We start from the raw sequence: 21,672 nt of genomic DNA on the forward strand, positions 1-21,672 counted from the left end.
TATTTTTTTCATGCACAAAGCTGATATCAAGCTTACACGTCCATGTCCAGATCACAGTACGTGATGTATAAGCTAATTTTTCATGTTAAGTTTTATCACAACCTTATATATATATATATATATATATACGCACGCGATTTTCTTCCCATCAACAAGAAGATTTGGAAAAAAATAAACTCGGATTCTTAGAAAAGAGAGGAGATATTAAACTGGTGAAAAGAAAAGGACAGACATCTCCACTGGAAAGCAAAAAATGAAAAAACAGGATTGTTTTTTGGTTTAGAAATCTAAAATCGACCCTAGAAAAATCATGTTTTTTTTATCGCTAATTAAAATTTTTCATAAATTAGTTAAAAAAAACCCACATAATTTCTACTAACAATTTAATACTGCAAAAATAAATTAAAATTTTTAATGATATTTTTTCTTCTTCTAAGATATCACATATACGATGCCTTTAAAGAATTAATTTGATTTGTATATGGCCGGTCTGGTCCATATGTTTTCTGTTTCACTTGAAGTTTAAATCTTAGAGCAGGTCATGAGAAAATTAATAATAGCTGAGGATGCATGATTGCTTAAAACCACTGTTTCAGGACTTATGCCTAAAAAGTAGCTCAAGAAAAGTTTTATCGAAGAAAAAGGCTCCTTCTCAATTTTTATTTTTATTTTTTATCAAACGCGAACAATGCATTTCTTTTAAAATTGAAATCTTTGAAATTTTATCATTCAGTGTTGTCTTCTTTTTATCGACAGTCAAACCTTTTCCACTAAACCACAAAAAATGAAGAACGAGAAACTTTCCCAGTCCATTTTTCTTTTTTTTTTCCTCACCAAAAAGGTCAAGAGACCAGTTAAGACCCATTTTACCCCTGTGAACTGGAGATTATTACGTTCTTGCTTATAATAATTAACTGTCATTTGCAAGGAACGTTGGATGTTGGAAAGCAGGCGCGTGATTTTCTTTTCTTTTTTTGGTAAACTGAGCAGTGAGAGAGAGAGAGAGATTGAAGTGACGTCTGTTACAAGCGCGTGATTTCAGCGTTGCTTATAAAAGCGTCTTCTAACCTCTCCACTAAACAGAAACTACCAAATCAAACACTGCCACGTATTCTTCTTCCTTCGTATTCATTAATTTCTTCGCTCAAGATTCCTGCCCAAAATTCTACACCCGCACCTAACCCCCCCTGTTCTCTCTCCTTCTCAACGAAAAAGTTCAAAGGAAACAATGTTCTTTCTTTCTTGATAAATCAAACCTTCTCTTTTAATAGAAAACAAATCTCGAATTGAAAATGGGAAATGCCCTGAGATTCCTGTGTGGGCATTGTTGCAATCCAACAGAAGCAGGGGACTCTGATTCGTTGGGACCTCACGGTGTATCAGCAGCCACAGTTGGTGTTTCAGCTCTTGCCCGTGACTTGTTACACTTTGAAATCACCTCTCAGGTATTCTTTCTTGCTTATGTTTTAATCTTTCTTGAAATTCTGGCTGTCTCTGTTAATGGTTGACTTTTCTCATGGTGCAATTAAATTCCTGATCGATCTGAGTGATCATGGAACTTCCGTTTTTTTTTTTTTTTTTTAATTACCATGCTATGATTTACCTTATTTTTATGATCTTTAGAGTTTAGAGTGTCTTCTGTTTGTTTTTTCTTAAGGTCCCAGAAGGACTTGGTAAGCATGTGGTTTCATCCAAGAAGGCTCAAGCTAACTGGTAATAATTACGCCACAATCCCTAATTCTCTGCAGGTTGTATGATTGCAAAGTTACAAGCATGTAGTAATATGTAGCTAGTATAAATTTTGGACTTTTATGAAGGTATAGAAAGTTGTTGGAGGCCTGGAAAGAAGCGAAACCCCCACCAAAAACTCCTGAAGAAGCTGCTAGGCTGATTATTCAGACCTTGAAGAGACACCAGAAGTCAGATGTTGAGGTACGAATTGAAAACCACCTTCCATGGCATTAGATTTGTTGAGGTGCATAATGTTTACTACATCAGCGTAGGTTTAATACAAGATTATTGTTCCTATTTTACCTCACAGGGTTTATTGGCTTTCTATGGTCTCCCACTTGCTCACGCGCTTGTTCAAGTTTCTACTGGGATCCCAACATCATTGCCTGAAGGGGTCAAGTTTGAGATGCCAACACTACCAGTTAATTATAGCAATAGCCCTTGCTCAAACTTTGAATTCATTTACAATCAATTTATTTCTGAGAATAGGTTTCATGTGATAGACAATTTGATTTAATTAACCCAGGTGGATGCAAAAGCCGTAGCTGATGGAGACACCATTACAGTTTATGTTAGCACGACCGACCCCAGGGAGTCAGCTTATGTTCCAAGGGAGGTTCAAACGGCTACTGTTCAGAGATCTAAAGCTCGGGCAGAGAGGAACTATGGGAAGGCAGATGCGCTTCATAAAAAAATTGTTGAAGCAGGATATCGGTTGGTTTTCTGATTTCTCTTGTATGAATTTTGTTTAATGAATACTCGGGCGACAAATCCCTTTCCAACAAATGCTTTGCAAACTCTTTTGCGCGCAGGGTGTTAAATATTCAAAATCAGGAGATTCTTGCTCGAAAGTATCGCATTCGATTAAGGTAACATCTGCTCCCCATAAGATTCACGGGGGTGTTTAGAAGGGTAGCGGTGGCTGTTTTTTAAAATACTTTTTATCTAGTATATGAAAATAATATATTTTTTTTATATTTTTAAAAATGATTCAAAAACAAAAAAATAAATTAATTTCAATTTTTTTTAAAATTTTATAAAACATGGTTTCACTGCCAAAAACAAACATACCCCCCCCCCCCCCCAGTCTCTGAATAGTCTGCGGACTGCATAAGAGGTTAATGTATCTGGAGTGGAAACGATATAGGGGCATAGATGCACCTGAGAGTGCAATGCCATATGGGAAAGAGGCGAAAGAGGAGCTTGCTAATCTTGTTCAGGGCAAGTGTTTGAGAATCTTTGTTTATGGAGAAGATCGTTATGGCCGCTGTGTAGGTGATATATATTGCAATGGAATATTTGTACAGGTATGTCCCCATTTTCTCGAACTTGTCTTTCTGATTTATTAGTGGTTTATGAGATTTCTAAAATGTGTAATAGGAAATAATGCTCAAGAAGGGGCTCGCATGGCATTATACTGCATATGATCAACGCTGGGAACTAGAAACAGTAAGTGGCCATTATTCTTAGCTAACTCCCGCACTGGAAATTACTTACACCTTTATTTTAGTGAATATAATAAGATTGAAACCTCACCCAGCAGAGAGAATTTTTTAATATAATATCCATATTTTTAATAACCACCAAACTTCTTAAAACATTTCTGACACTTTCGTAACCTAATTATTGTAATTTGTATTCATCTTACTAGTGGGAAAAGGAGGCTCGAGCAAAGCGAGTGGGGTTATGGGCTTCACCAAATCCTGAGAAGCCATGGGAATGGAGAAAGGACAGACGCGAAGGCAGATAGTATTGTCCTAATTAACCCATCCAGATTCCAGACAGGCGTGAGTTCTCTTTTGGGTGGGAAGGAGCCTGCCTAGAACCATATTACGCAGGCATGACCCGAACCAGGCTTCAGCAACTAGCAACTAGCAACCTGTTAATTGTACCCCGTATCAACATGGAATTTGTCTAGAAATCTTGTACATATTTATGCTAAATGCTAATTCAAGTTTTGGTTATTCAATATTGGTTGAAAAAGTTGTTGAGAGCCAGTAAAATATCTGTCAATGATCAAGAACTTAAAGAGGATAGAAGGAGGGAAATAACAAGCGTGCTAGGCTAGAATCTCACCTCTAAACTGAAACCATGAATATCAGATAATCAATTGCAAATGGGGAAGAGAATGGAACACGTTTTATATGCAATATTCCTGTTTCTTTGCTCGAGGCAAATGTACCAAGGACCAATTAAAATACATAATCGAAGATGTTTCCAAGCGAAACCATACGAGCAACCTCTTCATTCCACATGGTGCTAAACTGTTTGTGGTAAAGAAAGAGAAATAGGAGAAATTCTTTCCGGAAATGGTCCGGAAACATACCTAGAGACTATAGTTGGATAATACAAAGGAAAACTAAATCTAAAAAGTTTTAACAGGAGGGAAGGATATCATCGGCGTCAGGACTTTCAAAGAGACAGCGCAGCTGAAAAATACACTGCAAAAGACAATAAACACAATTCAGTATGAAAGCTCTTCACAACTTGCTAAAATCCATTTATGAAATGCAAAATACAATTAATAGCTTTATATCTTCCCAGTGTCCAATTTTCTTCTACTGGCTGACCATCAACCTGACCAACCAGCCATTCACGCCTAACAAGACCTCAGCTGTTTATACTCCTAAATCTTTCTACTTCAAAGCATTATACAGCTTAATCCCTCCAAACACATTTCATGGCTTGCTGACAAAATCCTCATAAAAACCAGAGCTCAATGCGCTGCTGTCCAAACCAGCAGTGTCAGCTGTTGCTTACCGTGCTCTCAACAGGTGGTCACTCTAAGTTTTATGAAGGTATGCTCTGCAATTATATCTCTCTTGCTAATATTAAATGGAGATTAAAGCTTCTCTCACCTTCTTCTAGGAAATACCATTGACTTTATAGAATCACTACAAACCATTGATGATAAAGTGAAATTCATAATCACTACAAGCTAGTCATGCATAGACAGGCCAATTCAGCATACTGTAAAAAAATGATCGATCCATTCTAAATCCAAAAAAGCAAGCCCATGAATTTGCGGTGTCAAGATGCTTTATCCAAGGACAATGCCTATTCATGGCAAGGGCTATAACTATCGAGTTTGAGACTAACAACATGCAAAATCATTAAGGAGGATGATTAATGTGGGTGCAATGTCAAAAAGAGTTATGTCTGGTAGTCATAGTCATGTCCATCAGGTCAATGGCACAAGCAAGCCCTTGACTTCTAAAGAATAGATTGATTGAGGCCTGAATACACATTCGTACATCTTGGATACATCAAATGTCAACAAAATTTACTTATTCTAGTGAATGAGCAAAAATTTAACAGAGTCATGCAACATTAAGAAAGAAAAGGAAATTCCTCAGTTCTGCTGGACCATATATCCCTATCATCATCTCATTTTGTCTTTATTTGCCAATATAAAATAATCTCAGATATCCAATGTGGGCATAAAGAAGTAAAATGGATCAAATTGAATACTTGAAAGCTATTTCAGTCCAGCTTAAGATCAAGAGCTCAAGAAAATAAAGCAAGCATTATAGAAAAAGATCATGACAGCAGGAGAAACTCTAGGATTCAATTGGCACCATAAGGTATGCATAGAAAAGAAAGCTTTTTAATAATTTGGACAGGGGGGTAGAGTGGAAGCTATTCTGTCTTACTTCCTGGCTCTGTTTTATAAGCCAATATGCAAGTCCAGTGGATATCCTGATTTGTTATGGCAACTTCATAGCAGTTGACAATTACACCCTGAAACCACTTAAGATCATTGAGCGCAACATTGCCAACAGCAAATTATGTTACATAATCTTAAGCACTATGGCGTTACTTTGGGAGCTTTCTCCTCATTTGTGGTTTTCAAAGCCGCAAGAGGATAAAACACAGTGATTCCCACACTTTGTTAGGAATGAACAAATCAACAGCGTAGCAAGAGCTTCTATTGAAGCTGAACATGACCCAACATATTAAGCATGTCATAAATTTTAAAAGTTATTCTTGTGCATCCAGTAATGGTTAATTTTCTTAGACAAACTGGTACGAAAGATGAGTTTTCAACTGGTACATGGAAGGGAAGTGGAAATAGAATCAATCAAAAACAAGAAATTAGCAAATTAGCAGCAACAATGGTAGATTCACCTCACATTCTCATTTGTGATTTTGTCAAGACTAAGAATGTCTGGTCTTATTTCCTGTCATCCTCCACTTCATCTGAATCTGAGTCACTTGCATTATAACCTAAAGGAGTCCAGATAAAAGTCACGTAAAACAAACATAGCCATACTCTAAAATACCACTGAGAAGAAGGGAGGGAGGGAGGGTATATGTACCTGGACGTTTATCGCTTACTTTCCACACCGACATTCGACGTTTTGAAGCTCTACTCATCCAATCACTTCCCTTAAACATGAGTTTATGAAGATCATTTAGAATGGAAAATTCACAACCAAAGAGATTGGGGGGCAGTACAAAACTGAAGATTAAGCAGGTAAATTGACAAATGGAAGGCTAAGAATAGCTGGTAGGACTGTAGGATTAGCAATGAAACAAAAAGCCTTTATCAAACACATACTATGAGACTGTCACTGTAAACATTTCACTGAACACGCCCTCTCATGTTGAATAGAAAATGATAAAACTTTGGTATTTGTCACAATTAGAAACAAATGATTCTACAAAGACACTTTCCAACCCTTTCAATCTAAATAGCGAAAATCAAGCTTAGCTCACAGTTCTAAATGTCAATTTAAAAGTAAAAATTTCCTATATCCACCAGGCTTCCAGTGACCTCTCAAACGTCAAAATTGTATATACCAATTTGCAATATGGATGCCAACTGCCGATGGAAGAATCTTATCTTTGGGCCATATAAACTTAAACCCATTTCCATTTTGCTTTATGCAACTAATGCACAGTAGTAATTCTTTACTAATCTTTAAACAACAGCAACGAAGGCTACGGATGTATTTAAAAGTTCTAATTTTCTGTTCCTTTTCCCAATTTCCTCAAAAGCAAACAAATGTAGCAGCCTTGGAATGCGATATAATATTCTCAACCCAAATTATATACACAACTAAACAAACAAGCGGAAGAAATTGGAAAGGAATACCTGCAACCTAATATAAATTGAGTTTTCCATTTTTTAAAGCCAAAGGCAACATAACACTCAAAAATCCAATATTTTCTTACAACTTACACAAAACCTTGAAATCGCACATCAACGGCTGCATCCTGATCTTAGAACTAAATACAACGCTAAGAACAATAAAATTAAAGAAACCAACAATACAAAGAAAACCCAGAAAGAAAAGAACATAAAGAACCATAAAATAAACAATCAAAGAAAGAAAAAAGATAAACCTTTTCAACATCTTTAGGGACACCATAGCCATTAAAATACATCTGACCCACAAGAACTTGCATGGTAATATCACCAGTCTTTGCTTCCTTTAATGTATCTTGAAACCATCTTTTAGCACAATCAGATACAACCAGACCTAAGGGCACCCGTTTTTGGCCATCCAAAATAAGAGAACTATTTTCCATCCCTTTTGACCTTCAAACGCTCCGAGTCAACCCGGACCTCACCCGACCGCGATGGAGTGATGGGCAGGATGCTTCTTTTGTGTTTTGGCTTGTGTGAAGAGACTCTTTTGGTGAGTTCTAGGAGTTTGCCTGTGGAAGGAAGTGACTTTCCCGTACAAGAGAAAAGGATCGACAATTTTTCGCGGGGGGTTTTTGTCAGTTTTATTGGGCTTTTGTTTCTTTCTATTTTTGGGGTCTTTACTTTGCTTTTGTTTTTCTTTTCCTTTTTTCTTTTTTATATCCAATCCTTATCTGTTGTTTGAACAGCTTCCTCATCTGATGATATCCATGATAACGGTGATTTCCTGGGAGGATTCTTTTCAACCTATTCTTTATTTATTTATAATTAAAAAAAGGTCTTCAGATTTGTAGGGTGGGATGTGAAGTGGCGAAGGCATGGAGAGACTCTCTTTTCTCCTAGCCTCGTAGGACGACTTAATTCCCATCTGACCTAGTTAAACTAAACCCGTGATCTAATTGAATTACGGCTAATCCTATTTGTAATCCCTATCTTTGAAAAAATAAATATTTCTCATATATATTTTTCTTGAAATAGTATAGTTTAAAACTCTTGAGGTATCATTCTTTGAGAAAGGGAGATGTCGGATTGTTATTTACTTTGTCATTTTAGTTTGAAATCAAGAAAAGTTGTGAGAATTTCTCTACCAACTAATCCTTTCTCTACCATAGTTTCTGGAGTTAGAACACCACATAAACCACCTTGAATATCAACTAGATCATCAACTGGAAGCTTACCGCGGATTGGAATTTCTCTACCAAGACTGCCAGGGAACACATAAGAAGCAAGAAGCCTCGTGTTGACTGGCATATTCTTATTTCGGGCACTTGGAATCTACCAAGGTATAGCTTCACGGCATAGCTTGCTGTCTTAACAGATTGTCTACAGAGATGAAACAGATTAAGATGGACACAAGTATTAATAGTGATTGTCTTTTCTACATTGGTGATAACATGGAAGATGGTGATCATTTGTTTTTGAGTTGGGCATTCTCTCAAAACATTTGGAAATCAATTCTGCGATTGTGCTGTATTAATAGAACTGTTGTCAGCTGGGATTAAGAGTTTCAATGGGCCAAAATTGACTTTGAAAAGAAGACTTTCTTGTCTGCTCCTCTCAGGATAGCTTGGAGGGTCACAATATATGACTCGGAAAGAGAGAAACTGCAGAATTCACGATAATGCTCAGCTCTCCGAGGAAGTTGTTTGCAAATGTGGATTTTTGATATCGTAAGGAGTAGGTTTCGCAATTCTAAGCTGCTCTATAAGGCTCTTAACAATCCAAAGTATGTTTTGTTTTTTTACGAATTGATAGTTTGGCTCTGTATTCAAGGATTTGTTTCCTTTTGTTTTAGATTTTTGCCTTCTTTGTATTAACTCTTGTAGGGCACAGCCCGGCCCTTTTTGTTGTCTCTTGATCTACGAATCCTTTTCATTCATAAAAAAGGAGGAAGGAAGGAAGGGAAACGTAATTCCAAGTTGGTTCAACACGATTTCGATTCCAAACTGATATTTATCAATATATTTACAGCTTTTTAGTTTCCATAATCTTGCAGCCTGCAGAATGCTGATTGCTGATTCTATTACACAGGAGACCAAATAAGTCTTTGAATTCTTTGTTGCAAAATGCAAACGCAAAAAATAGAAAGATTATTTTCTAATTTGTTTTCGACATAGAAAGAAAGAAAATTGCTCTATAAATTTCACTGCAATACAATCGAGCCTTGGCTTCCTGTTTCAAGATTTCCTCTAGTTTGTTCGATCACCATGATAAAATACCTAGCAAGACTCAAGAGGAGAAAAAATGAAATTACTCCACCATACAAAGTAGAGGTTTTTTACATGATTAGGTCATCAGGCCACGTCAAACGAAGCCATTACAACTGCTGACCAAAGCCAAAAAAAAGAAGACCTATCAATAGGACAGAACGCTCTCCAACGTTCATTTGGAAACTCCTCCCAACAAAAATTCTCATTTGAAACGAGGAAGATCCGTTTTCAGACAAAAAGGGATAGAGTATGTACCTGTACCCCTCCAATTATAGAAAATGTTCAGTCAAAATATTCTACGTAAAAAGATACGATGAACATAAAGAAGACAACTAAAAAAATAGGAAACAAATCAAACCAGCAGTTTTTGGATAAATAACCAAGCACAAACCGCAATTATTTGGCGACAAAAAAAGAAGCATTTGATTGTCTTCCAGCTAGCTAGTTTCCCACAGGTTTTCAGGCAATTCAATGAAGGTTCCTGAGTGGGCTTATGGGGTTCCTCCTGTTAGTGTTATTGGGGAAAGCTATTGTACTCCTTACCCCCTTGAGTTGATTGTCAAGAAGAAGATTAATAAACTATCCAGTTCGCAATTTCAAGTGTTTGATCTCAGTGGAAACTTTCTCCTGAACGTAGATGGTGGTGTCTGGAACTTCAAGCTGAAAAGAGTTTTGCTTGATCCTGCTGGTTTTCCAATCCTCACATTGCGGGGAAAGGTAATTGACAATTAATCTCTCGTGAAAATCAATCCTAGCTAGCTAGCGTGAAAAAAGAAGATCATATATATTATTCCTTATAATTTTTTAAGAAGTAATAAATTGCCAGAATATATTGATATTGCATTTATTGAAGAACCTGAAGATGTCTATGTTTTACTGCTATTTTTTTTATGTCAAGGCACTTGCATTTCAACATAAATGGAAGGCTCACGCAGGTGCAAGCACACACGACACCAGCAATATCCTCTTCTCTGTGAAGCAATCTCATCCTCTCCAGATAAAAAAACAGATCAATGTCTTCTTGGCAAACAACTTCAAGAAAAAGGAACCTGACTTCCATATAACTGGAGCTTACACATCCTTGTCATTCAAAGTTTATGAAGGCCGTAGACTCATTGCAGAGGTACTAACGAATAGCTTTTATGCTTATATATTTTTAGTTTCCATAATAATTTGGCTTCGGAATATGAAAATGCGAACATCTGTTTGACAATGTTCAACAATATTGTTGAATATATATATATATATATATATATATATATATATATATATAGTTTCTTTTTCTATTAAATAACGATGGATATATAATTTTAACCGATAGCATGTATGATTTATTAATGTAACGATATTTTACAGGTCAAACATAACTTCACTCTTGAAAGTTTCTGCAAGGGAAAGGAGAAATACAAGGTTAAAGTTTATCCAGAGGTTGATTATGCATTCATCGTGGCATTGCTGGTAATTCTTGATGAGAATGACACCCCTTGAACAAGTGGTCCCTTTTCTTCACCAGTATTCTGCAACGAGGCTTCGAAATTGTTCCTGATGTTTGTTAATCTTTTTTTTTATTTCCTTGCATTATCTCTGTACTCGGAAGGACTCGAGTATATTAATGGATGTCACTTTTAATCTATTGTTGTCAAATCAAAGAAATTATTAGATATAGCAATCGTATCTTCTCCTGTGTAAAAGTGGATCCATCTGTCATGAAAATGCCCGTAGACCTCATTTTCTCCGAGAAAATCACATGGAGTACTGTGAATGATTCCTTGTCAAGTCGTTGCTTCCATAGCCGCTGCTTAATTGTGACCTTTCATAATTATCAAGTTTGAACGGGAAGATCGCTCTCGCCTGCTTGAACGGGAACAAAAAGATTCATAGGCAGGTCTCGAAAGACTCTTTCCAAAGACTGTTCCCCTTACCTTTTCTTGTCCTGAAGAAATCAACGTGACGAGGTTATTGGAAACCTTTAAAAAATTATGGTTTTCTCATGGTTGTTATAAATTAGAAGGCGTAAAATACTGGATTTAGATCGCTAGTACACTTGCAAAATAAGTATTTTTGAAAAGGTTGGGTGCCCTTTAATATCTAAGTTGGTTTGGGTAGGAGATAGGAAGGAGCCTTGTGAGCTCGTGCATATACGTTATTAGTTGCAGAGAATATTTAGACTTGAGTAAAAAGAAGAATACAGAGTTTTTTTTTTTTTTTTGAGAAAAAAATATTTTTTTATATTTAAAATTAAAAATAATTATTTTCAGTTCAGTTCAATTCAATAACGCATGCTTTTATTTAATAAATATATGTTTTATTACTTTAATTTGTTAAAATAAATTTCAAATTTAATTAGGAGGCAGTGCATTCAGCTATAACCCAAATTAGTTTTTGAGTGAATCAATCATATCAAAAATTTAATCGATCTATAGGATCTCGTTGAGCATCCTATACAAGGGTGTTGTCATTATATCTTATAGACATGTGTCATCCAATTTGAGATATTTGCTTTATATTTTTAAGCCATCAAGATTTTTAATGCGTGTTTGAAAGTGTGATTGCTGTTTCTTTTTTTCAAAGTACTTTTTATTTAGAAAAACATTTCAATAATATTTTTTTATTTTTTTTAAAATTATTTTTGAGATCAACACATTAAAATAATTTGAAAACATCAAAAACATATTAACTTAAAGAAAAAAAAATTAAATTTTTTTAAAAAGCACATTGTAGATGATCGATGATCCCTTTTTAAAGAGAGTATTAGGGCACCTGCTACATTTGACGGATCCAAATAAAAAACCGCATCCGAACGAGTTTTGCTGTGTATTATAGCTTTGGATTCGTGTAACTTCCGAGTCTAAATTCAAGCTTTGAGATATAAATTAAATTATGTCAGAGAGTATAAGCCCGAAACTATCGAATCGTATATGGCCAAAATGCTTGGGCAAAAATCTTGCTTGGCGATGAAAACCGGCACCTTTATTATCAGCGGCAACGTGTACAAATTAACAAAACCGAAGGGATAGGTAAATCATTCTTTAAAAAAGTTACCGAATATATAATTAATTTTAAGAAAAAAAACATGAGTAAAGGGTTTAAATTGTGGTTAGATATTTAGAGGGGATTTAGAAGTATAATAGCGGTTATTTTTAAAATATATTAAAATAATATATTTTTTTATTTTTTTAAAATAATTTTTAATATCTCCACATCAAAGTGATTTGAAAATATCAAAAATATTTTAATTTAAATAAATAAAAATAAAAAATATTTTAAAAATACTTTTCAACTACAATGTCAAACATTACCTTACCATCTTTGGCATGTGGGCTTTTGGTCAAACACAACCGACATAATTTGTTTAACACTAATTCAATTTGATATCTTCTTCCCATCAAAATTAGTAATATTATATTTTTAAAAATATTTTTTTAAAAAAATTAATTTATTGTTATTATTTTTAATCTATCCAAAATCTACTCACTTTCCCCTCCTGGTGATCCAAAGCGAATACTTCTGCCACCTGACAATTCGGATTGACACTCGTTCAGTGTAAAGATGATATTTAAATGATGTTCCGTGTAAAGTTGAAGTAATAACGAAAAATTATCTTCTATTGTCAAGATACATAGAAGAAGAGAGAAAACTACAAATTTGGTCGGTTAACCATGATTTAATCAAAAGCTTCTCTAACCAATTAAAAAGGGATAAAAAGAGGCACCGAAGATGACAGGACAAGATTGGTGTGAACTGGAAGAAAACAACAAAACATAGTAATTTCATGGGCTTACATTTTCTTCCACCTTTGAAGTGGCCATCCTTATCTTGTTTGTAAACACATTGTATTCATCATTCATTTACATCATACGTGTAACATTTCATATAAATGTGATAACTAGTTACGAGTGTGATTTAACCAAAAAGAAAAAACTCTCAGAGAATATTATATTGTTTAGGGGATGTTTGTTTGTTTTTTGCGGTATAATTAATATTTTTTTTTGTTAGTACTTTTAGAATCATTTTAATATATTGATATGAAAAATAAATTTTAAAAAATAATTGTAAACCGAATAACCCACGTGTCAAGTGATGCTGCAAACTATCAACACATGACTTAGCCCCCTCTCTCCTCCCACGAGGACAAATCCCGACGTTGTTCTTTTTGAAGAAAAGTGGATGGATTCTAGCAAAAGGGCACCGAGGCAGAAGGACACCACCAGCATCTAAAAGCAAAGACTAGTTTCTGCATGTTTTTTTTTATTATTATTATTTTAATTAGGCATTGTCGGTCGACTTTTGTTTGGCTCGGTTATTTATTCAACTGGATCTAAAGCTATAAAAAATTCATATTCCATCATGTTGGTCTTCTTATCGAGATGGAGAGATTGTTTGCACTAATTAATCGATCATGCAAGTATGAGAAATGGTGGGCATATTCGGAGTCGTATATCAGCAGGAAGTACTGTCCAAATCAGTATGGGGAATATTGATATCTGCATAAAGGATCCCGGTACACCGGAATCTACAACGAAATTGTTCTCTCGACACTACTCATGTTGGCCTACGTATATTCCCCTTAGTAGCCAGTTCCTGTGCGATGTAATTATATTCTCTTTTTTAATGGGTCTATTTTGAACTAAATAATTATCTTTAATTAAGAAGAAAAATGCAAATAATCCTTGATCAGCCATCGCATTTTTATATAAAATCTATTTTCCATGATCCTGAAGTTCGATGGACTAATGACACACACGTATATATACAGACCGGTTTGCGCTTATTAACTACTTCGGCAAAAACAATAGTAATAGTTTCTACATATTTCCGAGGTTTACTATTCAAAATTTATTTGAAGAGTAATGAAAACTTTAATCATCAGGGAAAAAATATATTAAAAAAATTTACATAAAAAACAATTTAAAAAAAAATAAGTATAATTTAACCACACTTCAAACATACTCTAAAAAAAAAAAAAAATCATTGTCGAGGCGATGGAGACACTAGTCCTTCAATGAAATTGAATTTTATGGAGCGTTAGAATTATTACACCAAATTATTCTGCTAGTCAAATCAATTGAAACAGATTGGCTGTCCTCATCTCTCAACAGCAAAACAAGTGAATTTTTTTAGATTCTTGGCCCATAGGATCAGATAGGTGCCATATTGGATTTTATGCCATTAGAAACACATGTATGGGTGTTTTCAGCGATTCATCGTTAACGATTTATAATTAAAAACAACTCGTGATTAATTGCTAAGATAAAGGATAAAAAAAGCAAGTTATTACCTGCTTAATCTCCGTTTCCTTTGATTCATAATATTCATGTCCGCGTTCATGCACGTTGATAAAACAACTCGTGATTAATTCCAGTTATTACCTGCTTAATCTCCGTTTCCTTCGATTCATAATATTCATGTCCACGTTCATGCACGTTGATAAACTATGTGACCAAATAATGCACACCAAAAGCGACAGGCCCTCCATTCCCAGAGTCGGTGCAGAAAACTTGTACTAGTTTTCATCTTAGAGGCTGATTTTTAAAGAATTTTTATTTAAAAATATATTAAAATAATATAATTTTATTCTTAAAATTTATTTTTAATATAGGATACAAATCAATAACACTAGACAAAACAAATTTTAATAAAATACAATTTAGAAATTCAATTTCAAACCTAAAATTAGTGGTATAAGAATCTCATGTCCATGACTAACCAAGGGGTAGCTTATTCCGGCGCAGCTAGGATGAAGGAAGTGGAGGGCTAGCTGGGAAAGTGGGAGGTGTCTTAAGGTCCCATGGACACCGGACCGCTGTCCCACCCCGAGAAAAAGTTACCATGTTAGTCCCCACGATGATCCCGTATGAGGACGCACTTCTTTTGGTTTGTTTTTTAATTATTATCAATTGAGAATGTACCCACTTCTTCTGTTGGTCGCTCCTTTTCATGTGATCAAAATTGATTCGATTATGTGATCCCCGAACGAAAAATAAAACTATTTTGATAATGTAGTTCGCACACCTTCCATCAAAATGATTGTTCGATAGGCTGTGCACGCTGATGCTACGATGAACCTACTCTCACCGTGCTGTTTGGAAGTATCAGCAATAAGGATCTAATCTGGGCCGTTCACCTGGCAAGACAAGGTCGTTAAGTTAATAATTATGACGTCACAAGAAATGTGCTGTTTACCAAGAAAAAAAAAATCACATGCTATATATGAATTGTTACTAATATTTTATATTTTAGTCTTGTTTTATGATGCAATCGCTTCGCAATTAAAGATACATATTATGAAAAAAAATACGGCAAATATACATATTAATCCCCTTTTAAATTTATATATTTCAAAATATATTGTTTAATAAAACATATACTGTGAAGTACAAAATATGAACCAAGCATCGAAGATAAAATAAAATCCTTAAAATATTTATTATTATTATTATTATTATGGTGTAGTATTTTTTTTCCTCCTTGTTATTGTTTTGAAATAAAAAATAAAATGATTTTTTATAGAAATTAAAACTAAAGAGTAATTAAAATACATATCGAGCCAAGCTATATATATATATTTTACCGTAAATGATGGTGTTGGAATAACAAAGTGTAGACCGCAGAGCATCCTTCTTCCATTCAGTCAATCTAATTAAACTTCCAACATCTTATAAGACTACGCAAATACATTTTGGTCCGAATTTGTTTTCTCTTCAAAATCCAAAAACAAAAGTTAACCCCAAAAAGAGAAAAACAAATATAAACAGACAAAAAAAAAAAGATAAGATAACATTTCAATTTTCATTCATCAATGTACAAAAAAATTGGACTGACCTCGAGAAATTCCCCAAGAATAAGATACAATGTTGTCACCAAAATGGTATGGAGCCCTGTCCCCGCTCCGCTCCACCCAATAACGCTGACCAAAACCTCGAAACACTCCACAGGGCTCCAGAGCGACACATGCTCCTGCCCTCGGTTGTCCATCCTCCTTAAATTTAACATTTAATCATTTATCGGTAATTTATTATTTTTCTCTAATTATACATTTTAAAAGCAGTGCTCAGTGCACAATTTATTTAATACTATTGCCACAATCTTTACCAAGCAACAAAGAAAACGGTAAAAAGCGACGACGCATCCAGTAAATTAAAATTAGAAGAAGAAAAAAATCATCATCATCATCATCACAATACCACATCTTTATTGAGAAATGAAAATAACAAATAACAGGGACATGAAGCGTTAACCAAAGAGGTCTCCCCATCTTACTACTTACTCTCACAACTTTAACAATCAAAAGCAAACAAAAACGACAACCAGACCCAGTAAAACAAACCAGACAGGACCCAAGGGACGATGATTCACATCTCTCTGTCACAAACAAAACACACGTGCGCACCCTATTTATTCCAAACTACGAGTATATTACAATACGTCCGGATGCACCTGATCAGAGTCCACTCAAATAGCCAGAACCAAACCCGGAACGGACTTACCGATCCGGTCGGAGAGACTACTCTCCCAGACGGATGGGCAATGCACAGGAGAAATCTCAGTCGTTGATGATGACTTTGACTTGGACTTAAAATCAGACGGCTGTGATTGGTTTCCAAGACGAGTAACAGTGAGAGAAGTATTGAAGTACTCTCTAACCTGGGTAATTACCCCATCCGTAACAGTCCAAGCGTGCACCCAAGAAATGGAACGACTGGTATCACACCCTTCAACAACCACAATGTTTCCGAAAGAGGTGGTGGAAATAGGCGAGAACTCGAACGGCACGTCGTTGTCGTTTTGTTCACCGGTGAGAAGGCGCATCAGAAACTGGTGAGATGGCGGGCCATGGAACCACCATTCAAGATCGTGGGCTAGGATCTTGTGTACCGTGTCCACGTCACGTGACTTTAAGGCTTCATAGAAAGCAAGAACCACTTCTTGGCTCTTTCTTGATGATGTTGGTGGCTTTGGTTCAGTGATTTCTGCCAGAATTTCTTGTGAGTTAGCCAGTTCTTGGAAAGCTTCGACTGTACCTGTTAGACAAACAAGATAGAAAGAGAAAGACAGACAAGTTCTAGAGAGAGGTAGATGTGTCTAGAAGGAATAGCTATCAGAGAAATGAGAACTGGTGGAGGTTCTAATAGGGAGAGGGGAGCATTATAGAGGGGCATGGATTGGGTTCTGATTCTGTGTTTTCATGCTACCTGGGCTTCCGAGGATAATTTTGTCATCGTATTATTTGTCGAGGGTGCTTTGGTGATTTCAAAGGAAATATTGTTTATACTGATAGAGTGTTTGTTTTGTATGGTTTCATACTTTCATCTGCTTTTGAAATTATTTTTTTATTTTAAAAATAATAAACTAATATATTTCAGTGTTTTGATGTTTTTTAATTAAAAATAAAAAAATAATATAAAAAATTATTTTAATATATTTTTAATTAAAAAATATCATACAACTCGTTAAACACACTAAATCTTAAACCTTATGCGTCCATGAATATTACATTTGGTCGTCGATTGACTTAATCAAAAACAATCAACAAGACTGAACACCAAGTTAATTGCTTAATTTGCACGCAAAATCTGTCCTTGTCATAAAAACAATACTCAGTGTATCCGATTTTTCTATGCTACATATATTTGATTGAGAATATGGGGCTGCACATGTTTTGACATGTGGACTTTAAATAAAAATAAAACGTTAACATATCTTAACAAAGTGTAGACCGCATAATGAGACTGATAAGTTTCACCAAATCATGTTGATTTCATTGATTAATTTTTCACTGATCTGATCAGAGTCCACTCAAATAGCTTCAATGGACAACAAGTTGGGTTTAGAAATGAACGACTGGTATCACACCTTCAACAACCACAATGTTAATAAACTCGAAATTATTATTGGAAAATTCATCGTGAACTTTTTCATTATCTTCGAATTTCTTGTGAGTTTTTTCGTGATTTCTTATTTATGATCTTATTTAAATTTAATTTTTAAATACATTATTGTGAACAAATTTTTTTTTAATTATTTCAGTCGTGCCTGAACAACAATTTTTTTTTGTTTTTTTTTAAAAGTTAGTTTAAATTAAATTGATCTCATTCTTGATAATATTTTATATTTTTATTTAATTAATTTTTAATTTTTTTTAAAAGTTTGTATCTGTGTTTTTTTTTTTTTTTTTTTTTTTTATAAAGTTATCTCAATTATATTTTTATAATTATAAGGATAGCGGGTTAACCCTAGTTAACTTGAATTTTATTTTTTTAAAAAATAAAATTTATTTTTATAACAGCAGATATGATACAATAATTTAAAAATATATATAAAAAAATCATTTTTCTACCGTGTCTAATATATAGAACCAATGGGTCCAAAGTTGCCCTGATGAGGGATGATGATTTAGTTGCATGCTACTCATCAACGTGCGGAAGACTAGTTTGGATTATACCATGGGAGGATGGAACTTTTTGACTAACCAACTTTTCAGTAGTTTGTGAGAAATGGATTTTGAAAAAGGCACTGAAAAATGGCTATGATTAATTTAATTTGATTATTATCTTATCAACTGTTTGAAATTATTATTATTTTTTTTCATGATTTTATATTATCAACTGTTTAGCACATAATGGGAGATGTGAAGAGCTTGATAGAGAGAGCATTGCACTTTGATTTGCCCATCCTTGAAAAAGACACCTCCCTATAATGAAAAGAAAGCTCAAGCAAACTATTTAGATGATGGTGCAGTGGTAAGAGCTTGGGATCAAGAGATTTGTTTTTTTTTTGTGGTCTCAGGTTCGAGCTCTAAATTGCTCATATGATGGCTACTGGAGACTTACATGGTCGTTAACTTCAGGGCCTGTGGAATTAGTTGAGGTACGCACAAACTGGCCCGAACACCCACGTTAAACTAAAAAAAAAAAAACTCAAGCAAAATGCTTTGAGGAATACGTGCATCACTGTTCAATGCCTTTTCCAAGGGCAAACCACCCTTCTCCATAAAGAAAATAGGGTCCATAGCCAGTAAATCGACGACAACAAAGGCTTTTTCGTCTTCTACATTAACTTAACAGAGGCTAGATGCTTTTAGGGAATACAACGTTGTTTTGATATTTTAATATTAAAATAATTTTTTTAAAAAAAAATATATATTATTTTATATTTTTAAATTAAAATTATTATAAACACTCCAATAAAAAAAACCGCGGCGCTAGACTGGAGACAGCATGCACAACTGTCACGAGTGACCCTAATGGTTTTTTTTAGGATTGAGATTAAGAGGCCAGATTTTATATTATATACATGTTCCAGTCCTTAAAAACTCAAATCGCTTTCAAAGAACAGGATTAGAGTAGAAAATGTCCAAGTGGGTGTTCTTGTTCCAACAGGTTTTGCTATATCATGTCAATTATTTTGATATATCCCCGAGAAAAATTACTTCAAAAAGTAAATGATAAAAACGCAAAATGATCTTCACTTTTGAAGATTCACACTTTATTGCTGATTTAGATGTATTGACATGATCTGTACAATTTGCAACCTTGGAAATATACGTGCTTATAATCAAAATCCCTTTCCCGGGATCGAGAAATTAGTGTTGCACTGTGGGAAGTCACCCTTAATTAGTGAAAGCAGAGACCTGGTTGGTGCTTGCTACTTGCCCCTACCATCCTGTTAGCCTGAGACAAAAAAGCAGTGATGCCCTTTCGAATACGTGTGGAGCCATGAAGAGCTTCCGGTAGCCTTTCCTGTACTGACCTCCGGCCATTCTCCTCGTATACCATCATCAAAAAGCTAATTTGTAGTACGTGTTCTGCTGATATAACCTTCACCGGATCTTGTTGTCAATTTGTGTGACCGATCAGCCTACTACTCCATTACACCGGCTTTCCTGCATGGCAACACACGCGTACACAATACATATGCAACATAACAGAAAAATCAAAAGCAAAACAGACAACGGAGTAAAATATGAAAAGTTTGAAACAAGAACCAACGCGTGCTTTGGTTATCTTTCTCTGTTACTGTCTGCTCATGCATTCATGGGGTGGATTTAACATAGTCATTCAAGAAATGACCCTTTTCAGCGAGGGACAAGATTCAAGAAGCAAGCAATAACCAGTTAAACAACAAGAAAGTTAGTGTGAGTGACAAAAGCGATAGGTTTCTTTCCTTTAATCATTGAACCACCCACGTAACACTAACAAGCACACTATGTTCCTATGTTCGGTTAGGACAAGCATGGTATAATATTCTATAAGACAGTGGGGGTTCTTGATTCAAATAATGTCTTTCTTTTCTCAATCACCTTTCCGAAATCAATTGCAGGTGACTTCATCTCGGAAATTAAAAGTTTTTCTGAAAAAATCATTCTTCTAAAGAAATATTTTACATGGAGTCCACTTTCTGTCATCAAAGAAGAGTTTGAAACCACAATCATACACCTCATATAAAATTCAGCTTCCCCTTTCGGTATGAATTTCATTTGACCACCGTGACACTACCTTTCTTACTCTATAGTATTATGTTAAGAGGAGCTTAAACACCAAACGATTTCCTGTTCTTTTCATGTAATGTCAAGGCATTACCATTAAAGGGGACCGCACATAATGTTCTTATGGCAATTAAAAAATTGGTGGTGAACAGGTCTGTACTCTGCAGAATGGAAAGAGACCTGGAGTTACAATAGCATCAATTTCCAGCCAAACAGACCTAGCGAAACCCTCTCTAGCTAGTGTTCTCCACAAGGTCCTCAAGCATAGAGATAGTCCCACTGCTATAATTTTCTGGGAATGGACAGGACATAACACATCATATAAACGATCTTAAATTTGCAAAGCAGAATGCTCACAGCAGAATTATGAACTAGGATTATGCAGTCTGAGTCCGGTTCTCTGTGTAGGGAATACCACTCAATGAAAAAGCTGGTCTTACAGGTGCACGGCCGTGATCACTTTGAATGCAAGTTATCGACGTCAATAATAAAGTGAGCAGTGTACTCTTGACTCTAATGGCATTACAGGTTCATAATATTGCTTAACATGCCCCATTACAGGCACATAATGGAATCTTGGCCGCAATCGTCACCCATGCGAGAAACCAATACCACCGATAATTTAATGACCCCTGTGATTATATGACAAAGTAACCACTACTCTCCCTCTCCATGTATATTCATGTGTGTCAGTGTGTGCTATGCAATAATGAAAAGGAATAGCTCTAACATTAAATATCTCCTTAGGAACACTAAACACGCGGTTACAGTCTCAAACAAGTAACTGAACAATTCCTGCTACACAGTTGGACTTCCTATCAGTGTCCAAGAAGACTGGCGTTACTTAGAGTATGAATTGTAAAGAAGACAAATGAAAAACAAAAATCTCCGTCGAAGTAGCAATCACAGATGTAAATTGATAAATTACTACGAAGACCCCCCTCCCCCCCCAAATGTATCTCTTTTGCTATCTAACTTTCATCATCAGGGAATCGCTTTGTCAGGAGACAGCATGGAGCAAGTATAATGAAGCGCATCCCTTTAGTAAATCTAACACAAGCCGCCAGCAAACAAATTAAGCAGACCAAGTATTG

At 35.1% G+C, this 21,672-nt stretch overlaps 4 protein-coding genes across 5 annotated transcripts; 2 read left to right on the plus strand and 2 right to left on the minus strand.

Annotated features, from left to right (window-relative positions):
• The first annotated feature begins 1,151 nt into the window (after nt 1-1,151).
• On the plus strand, nt 1,152-3,700 carry LOC118055896 (staphylococcal-like nuclease CAN2). Its single transcript, XM_035067923.2, has 9 exons — nt 1,152-1,445; nt 1,658-1,713; nt 1,818-1,932; nt 2,042-2,152; nt 2,258-2,445; nt 2,544-2,600; nt 2,879-3,038; nt 3,112-3,180; nt 3,383-3,700. Exons 1-9 carry the CDS (start codon nt 1,293-1,295, stop codon nt 3,479-3,481), a joined length of 1,008 nt encoding a protein of 335 aa, XP_034923814.1. The 5' UTR covers nt 1,152-1,292; the 3' UTR covers nt 3,482-3,700.
• A 148-nt stretch (nt 3,701-3,848) lies between these two features.
• LOC118055897 (uncharacterized) lies at nt 3,849-7,677 on the minus strand. 2 transcript variants are annotated; one of them, XM_035067925.2, is made up of 4 exons: nt 7,081-7,677; nt 6,051-6,120; nt 5,860-5,958; nt 3,849-4,172 (listed from the first exon to the last, which is right to left on the minus strand). In XM_035067925.2, exons 1-3 carry the CDS (start codon nt 7,264-7,266, stop codon nt 5,906-5,908), a joined length of 309 nt encoding a protein of 102 aa, XP_034923816.1. In that variant the 5' UTR covers nt 7,267-7,677; the 3' UTR covers nt 3,849-4,172; nt 5,860-5,905. The 2 variants fall into 2 exon arrangements, with proteins under 2 accessions (XP_034923816.1, XP_034923815.1); XM_035067924.2 differs by having other exon boundaries at nt 5,865-5,958; nt 7,081-7,673.
• A 1,887-nt stretch (nt 7,678-9,564) lies between these two features.
• LOC118055880 (protein LURP-one-related 14) lies at nt 9,565-10,581 on the plus strand. The gene is made up of 3 exons (XM_035067905.2): nt 9,565-9,810; nt 9,992-10,216; nt 10,450-10,581. Exons 1-3 carry the CDS (start codon nt 9,565-9,567, stop codon nt 10,579-10,581), a joined length of 603 nt encoding a protein of 200 aa, XP_034923796.2.
• A 5,684-nt stretch (nt 10,582-16,265) lies between these two features.
• Nucleotides 16,266-17,230, minus strand: LOC118055895 (wound-induced protein 1). The gene has a single exon (XM_035067921.2). It carries the CDS (start codon nt 16,900-16,902, stop codon nt 16,546-16,548), a length of 357 nt encoding a protein of 118 aa, XP_034923812.1. The 5' UTR covers nt 16,903-17,230; the 3' UTR covers nt 16,266-16,545.
• Nucleotides 17,231-21,672: the final 4,442 nt, after the last annotated feature.

Source organism: Populus alba, chromosome 8 (genome assembly GCF_005239225.2).
Source record: "Populus alba chromosome 8, ASM523922v2, whole genome shotgun sequence".
Classification (NCBI taxonomy): Eukaryota; Viridiplantae; Streptophyta; class Magnoliopsida; order Malpighiales; family Salicaceae; genus Populus; species Populus alba.

Excerpts from the sequence above, each read along its gene's own strand:
- LOC118055896 (XM_035067923.2), top strand. The coding sequence starts at position 1,293 with ATGGGAAATGCCCTGAGATTCCTGTGTGGGCATTGTTGCAATCCAACA. Across the intron at positions 2,446-2,543 it reads ATTGTTGAAGCAGGATATCG|GGTGTTAAATATTCAAAATC; the intron begins GTTGGTTTTCTG and ends TTTTGCGCGCAG. Across the intron at positions 2,601-2,878 it reads AAGTATCGCATTCGATTAAG|GGGCATAGATGCACCTGAGA; the intron begins GTAACATCTGCT and ends GAAACGATATAG.
- LOC118055897 (XM_035067925.2), bottom strand. The coding sequence starts at position 7,266 with ATGGAAAATAGTTCTCTTATTTTGGATGGCCAAAAACGGGTGCCCTTA. Across the intron at positions 6,121-7,080 it reads TCCCTAAAGATGTTGAAAAG|GGAAGTGATTGGATGAGTAG; the intron begins GTTTATCTTTTT and ends CTCATGTTTAAG. Across the intron at positions 5,959-6,050 it reads AGTAAGCGATAAACGTCCAG|GTTATAATGCAAGTGACTCA; the intron begins GTACATATACCC and ends GGACTCCTTTAG.
- LOC118055880 (XM_035067905.2), top strand. The coding sequence starts at position 9,565 with ATGAAGGTTCCTGAGTGGGCTTATGGGGTTCCTCCTGTTAGTGTTATT. Across the intron at positions 9,811-9,991 it reads TCCTCACATTGCGGGGAAAG|GCACTTGCATTTCAACATAA; the intron begins GTAATTGACAAT and ends TTTTATGTCAAG. Across the intron at positions 10,217-10,449 it reads GCCGTAGACTCATTGCAGAG|GTCAAACATAACTTCACTCT; the intron begins GTACTAACGAAT and ends GATATTTTACAG.
- LOC118055895 (XM_035067921.2), bottom strand. The coding sequence starts at position 16,902 with ATGCGCCTTCTCACCGGTGAACAAAACGACAACGACGTGCCGTTCGAG.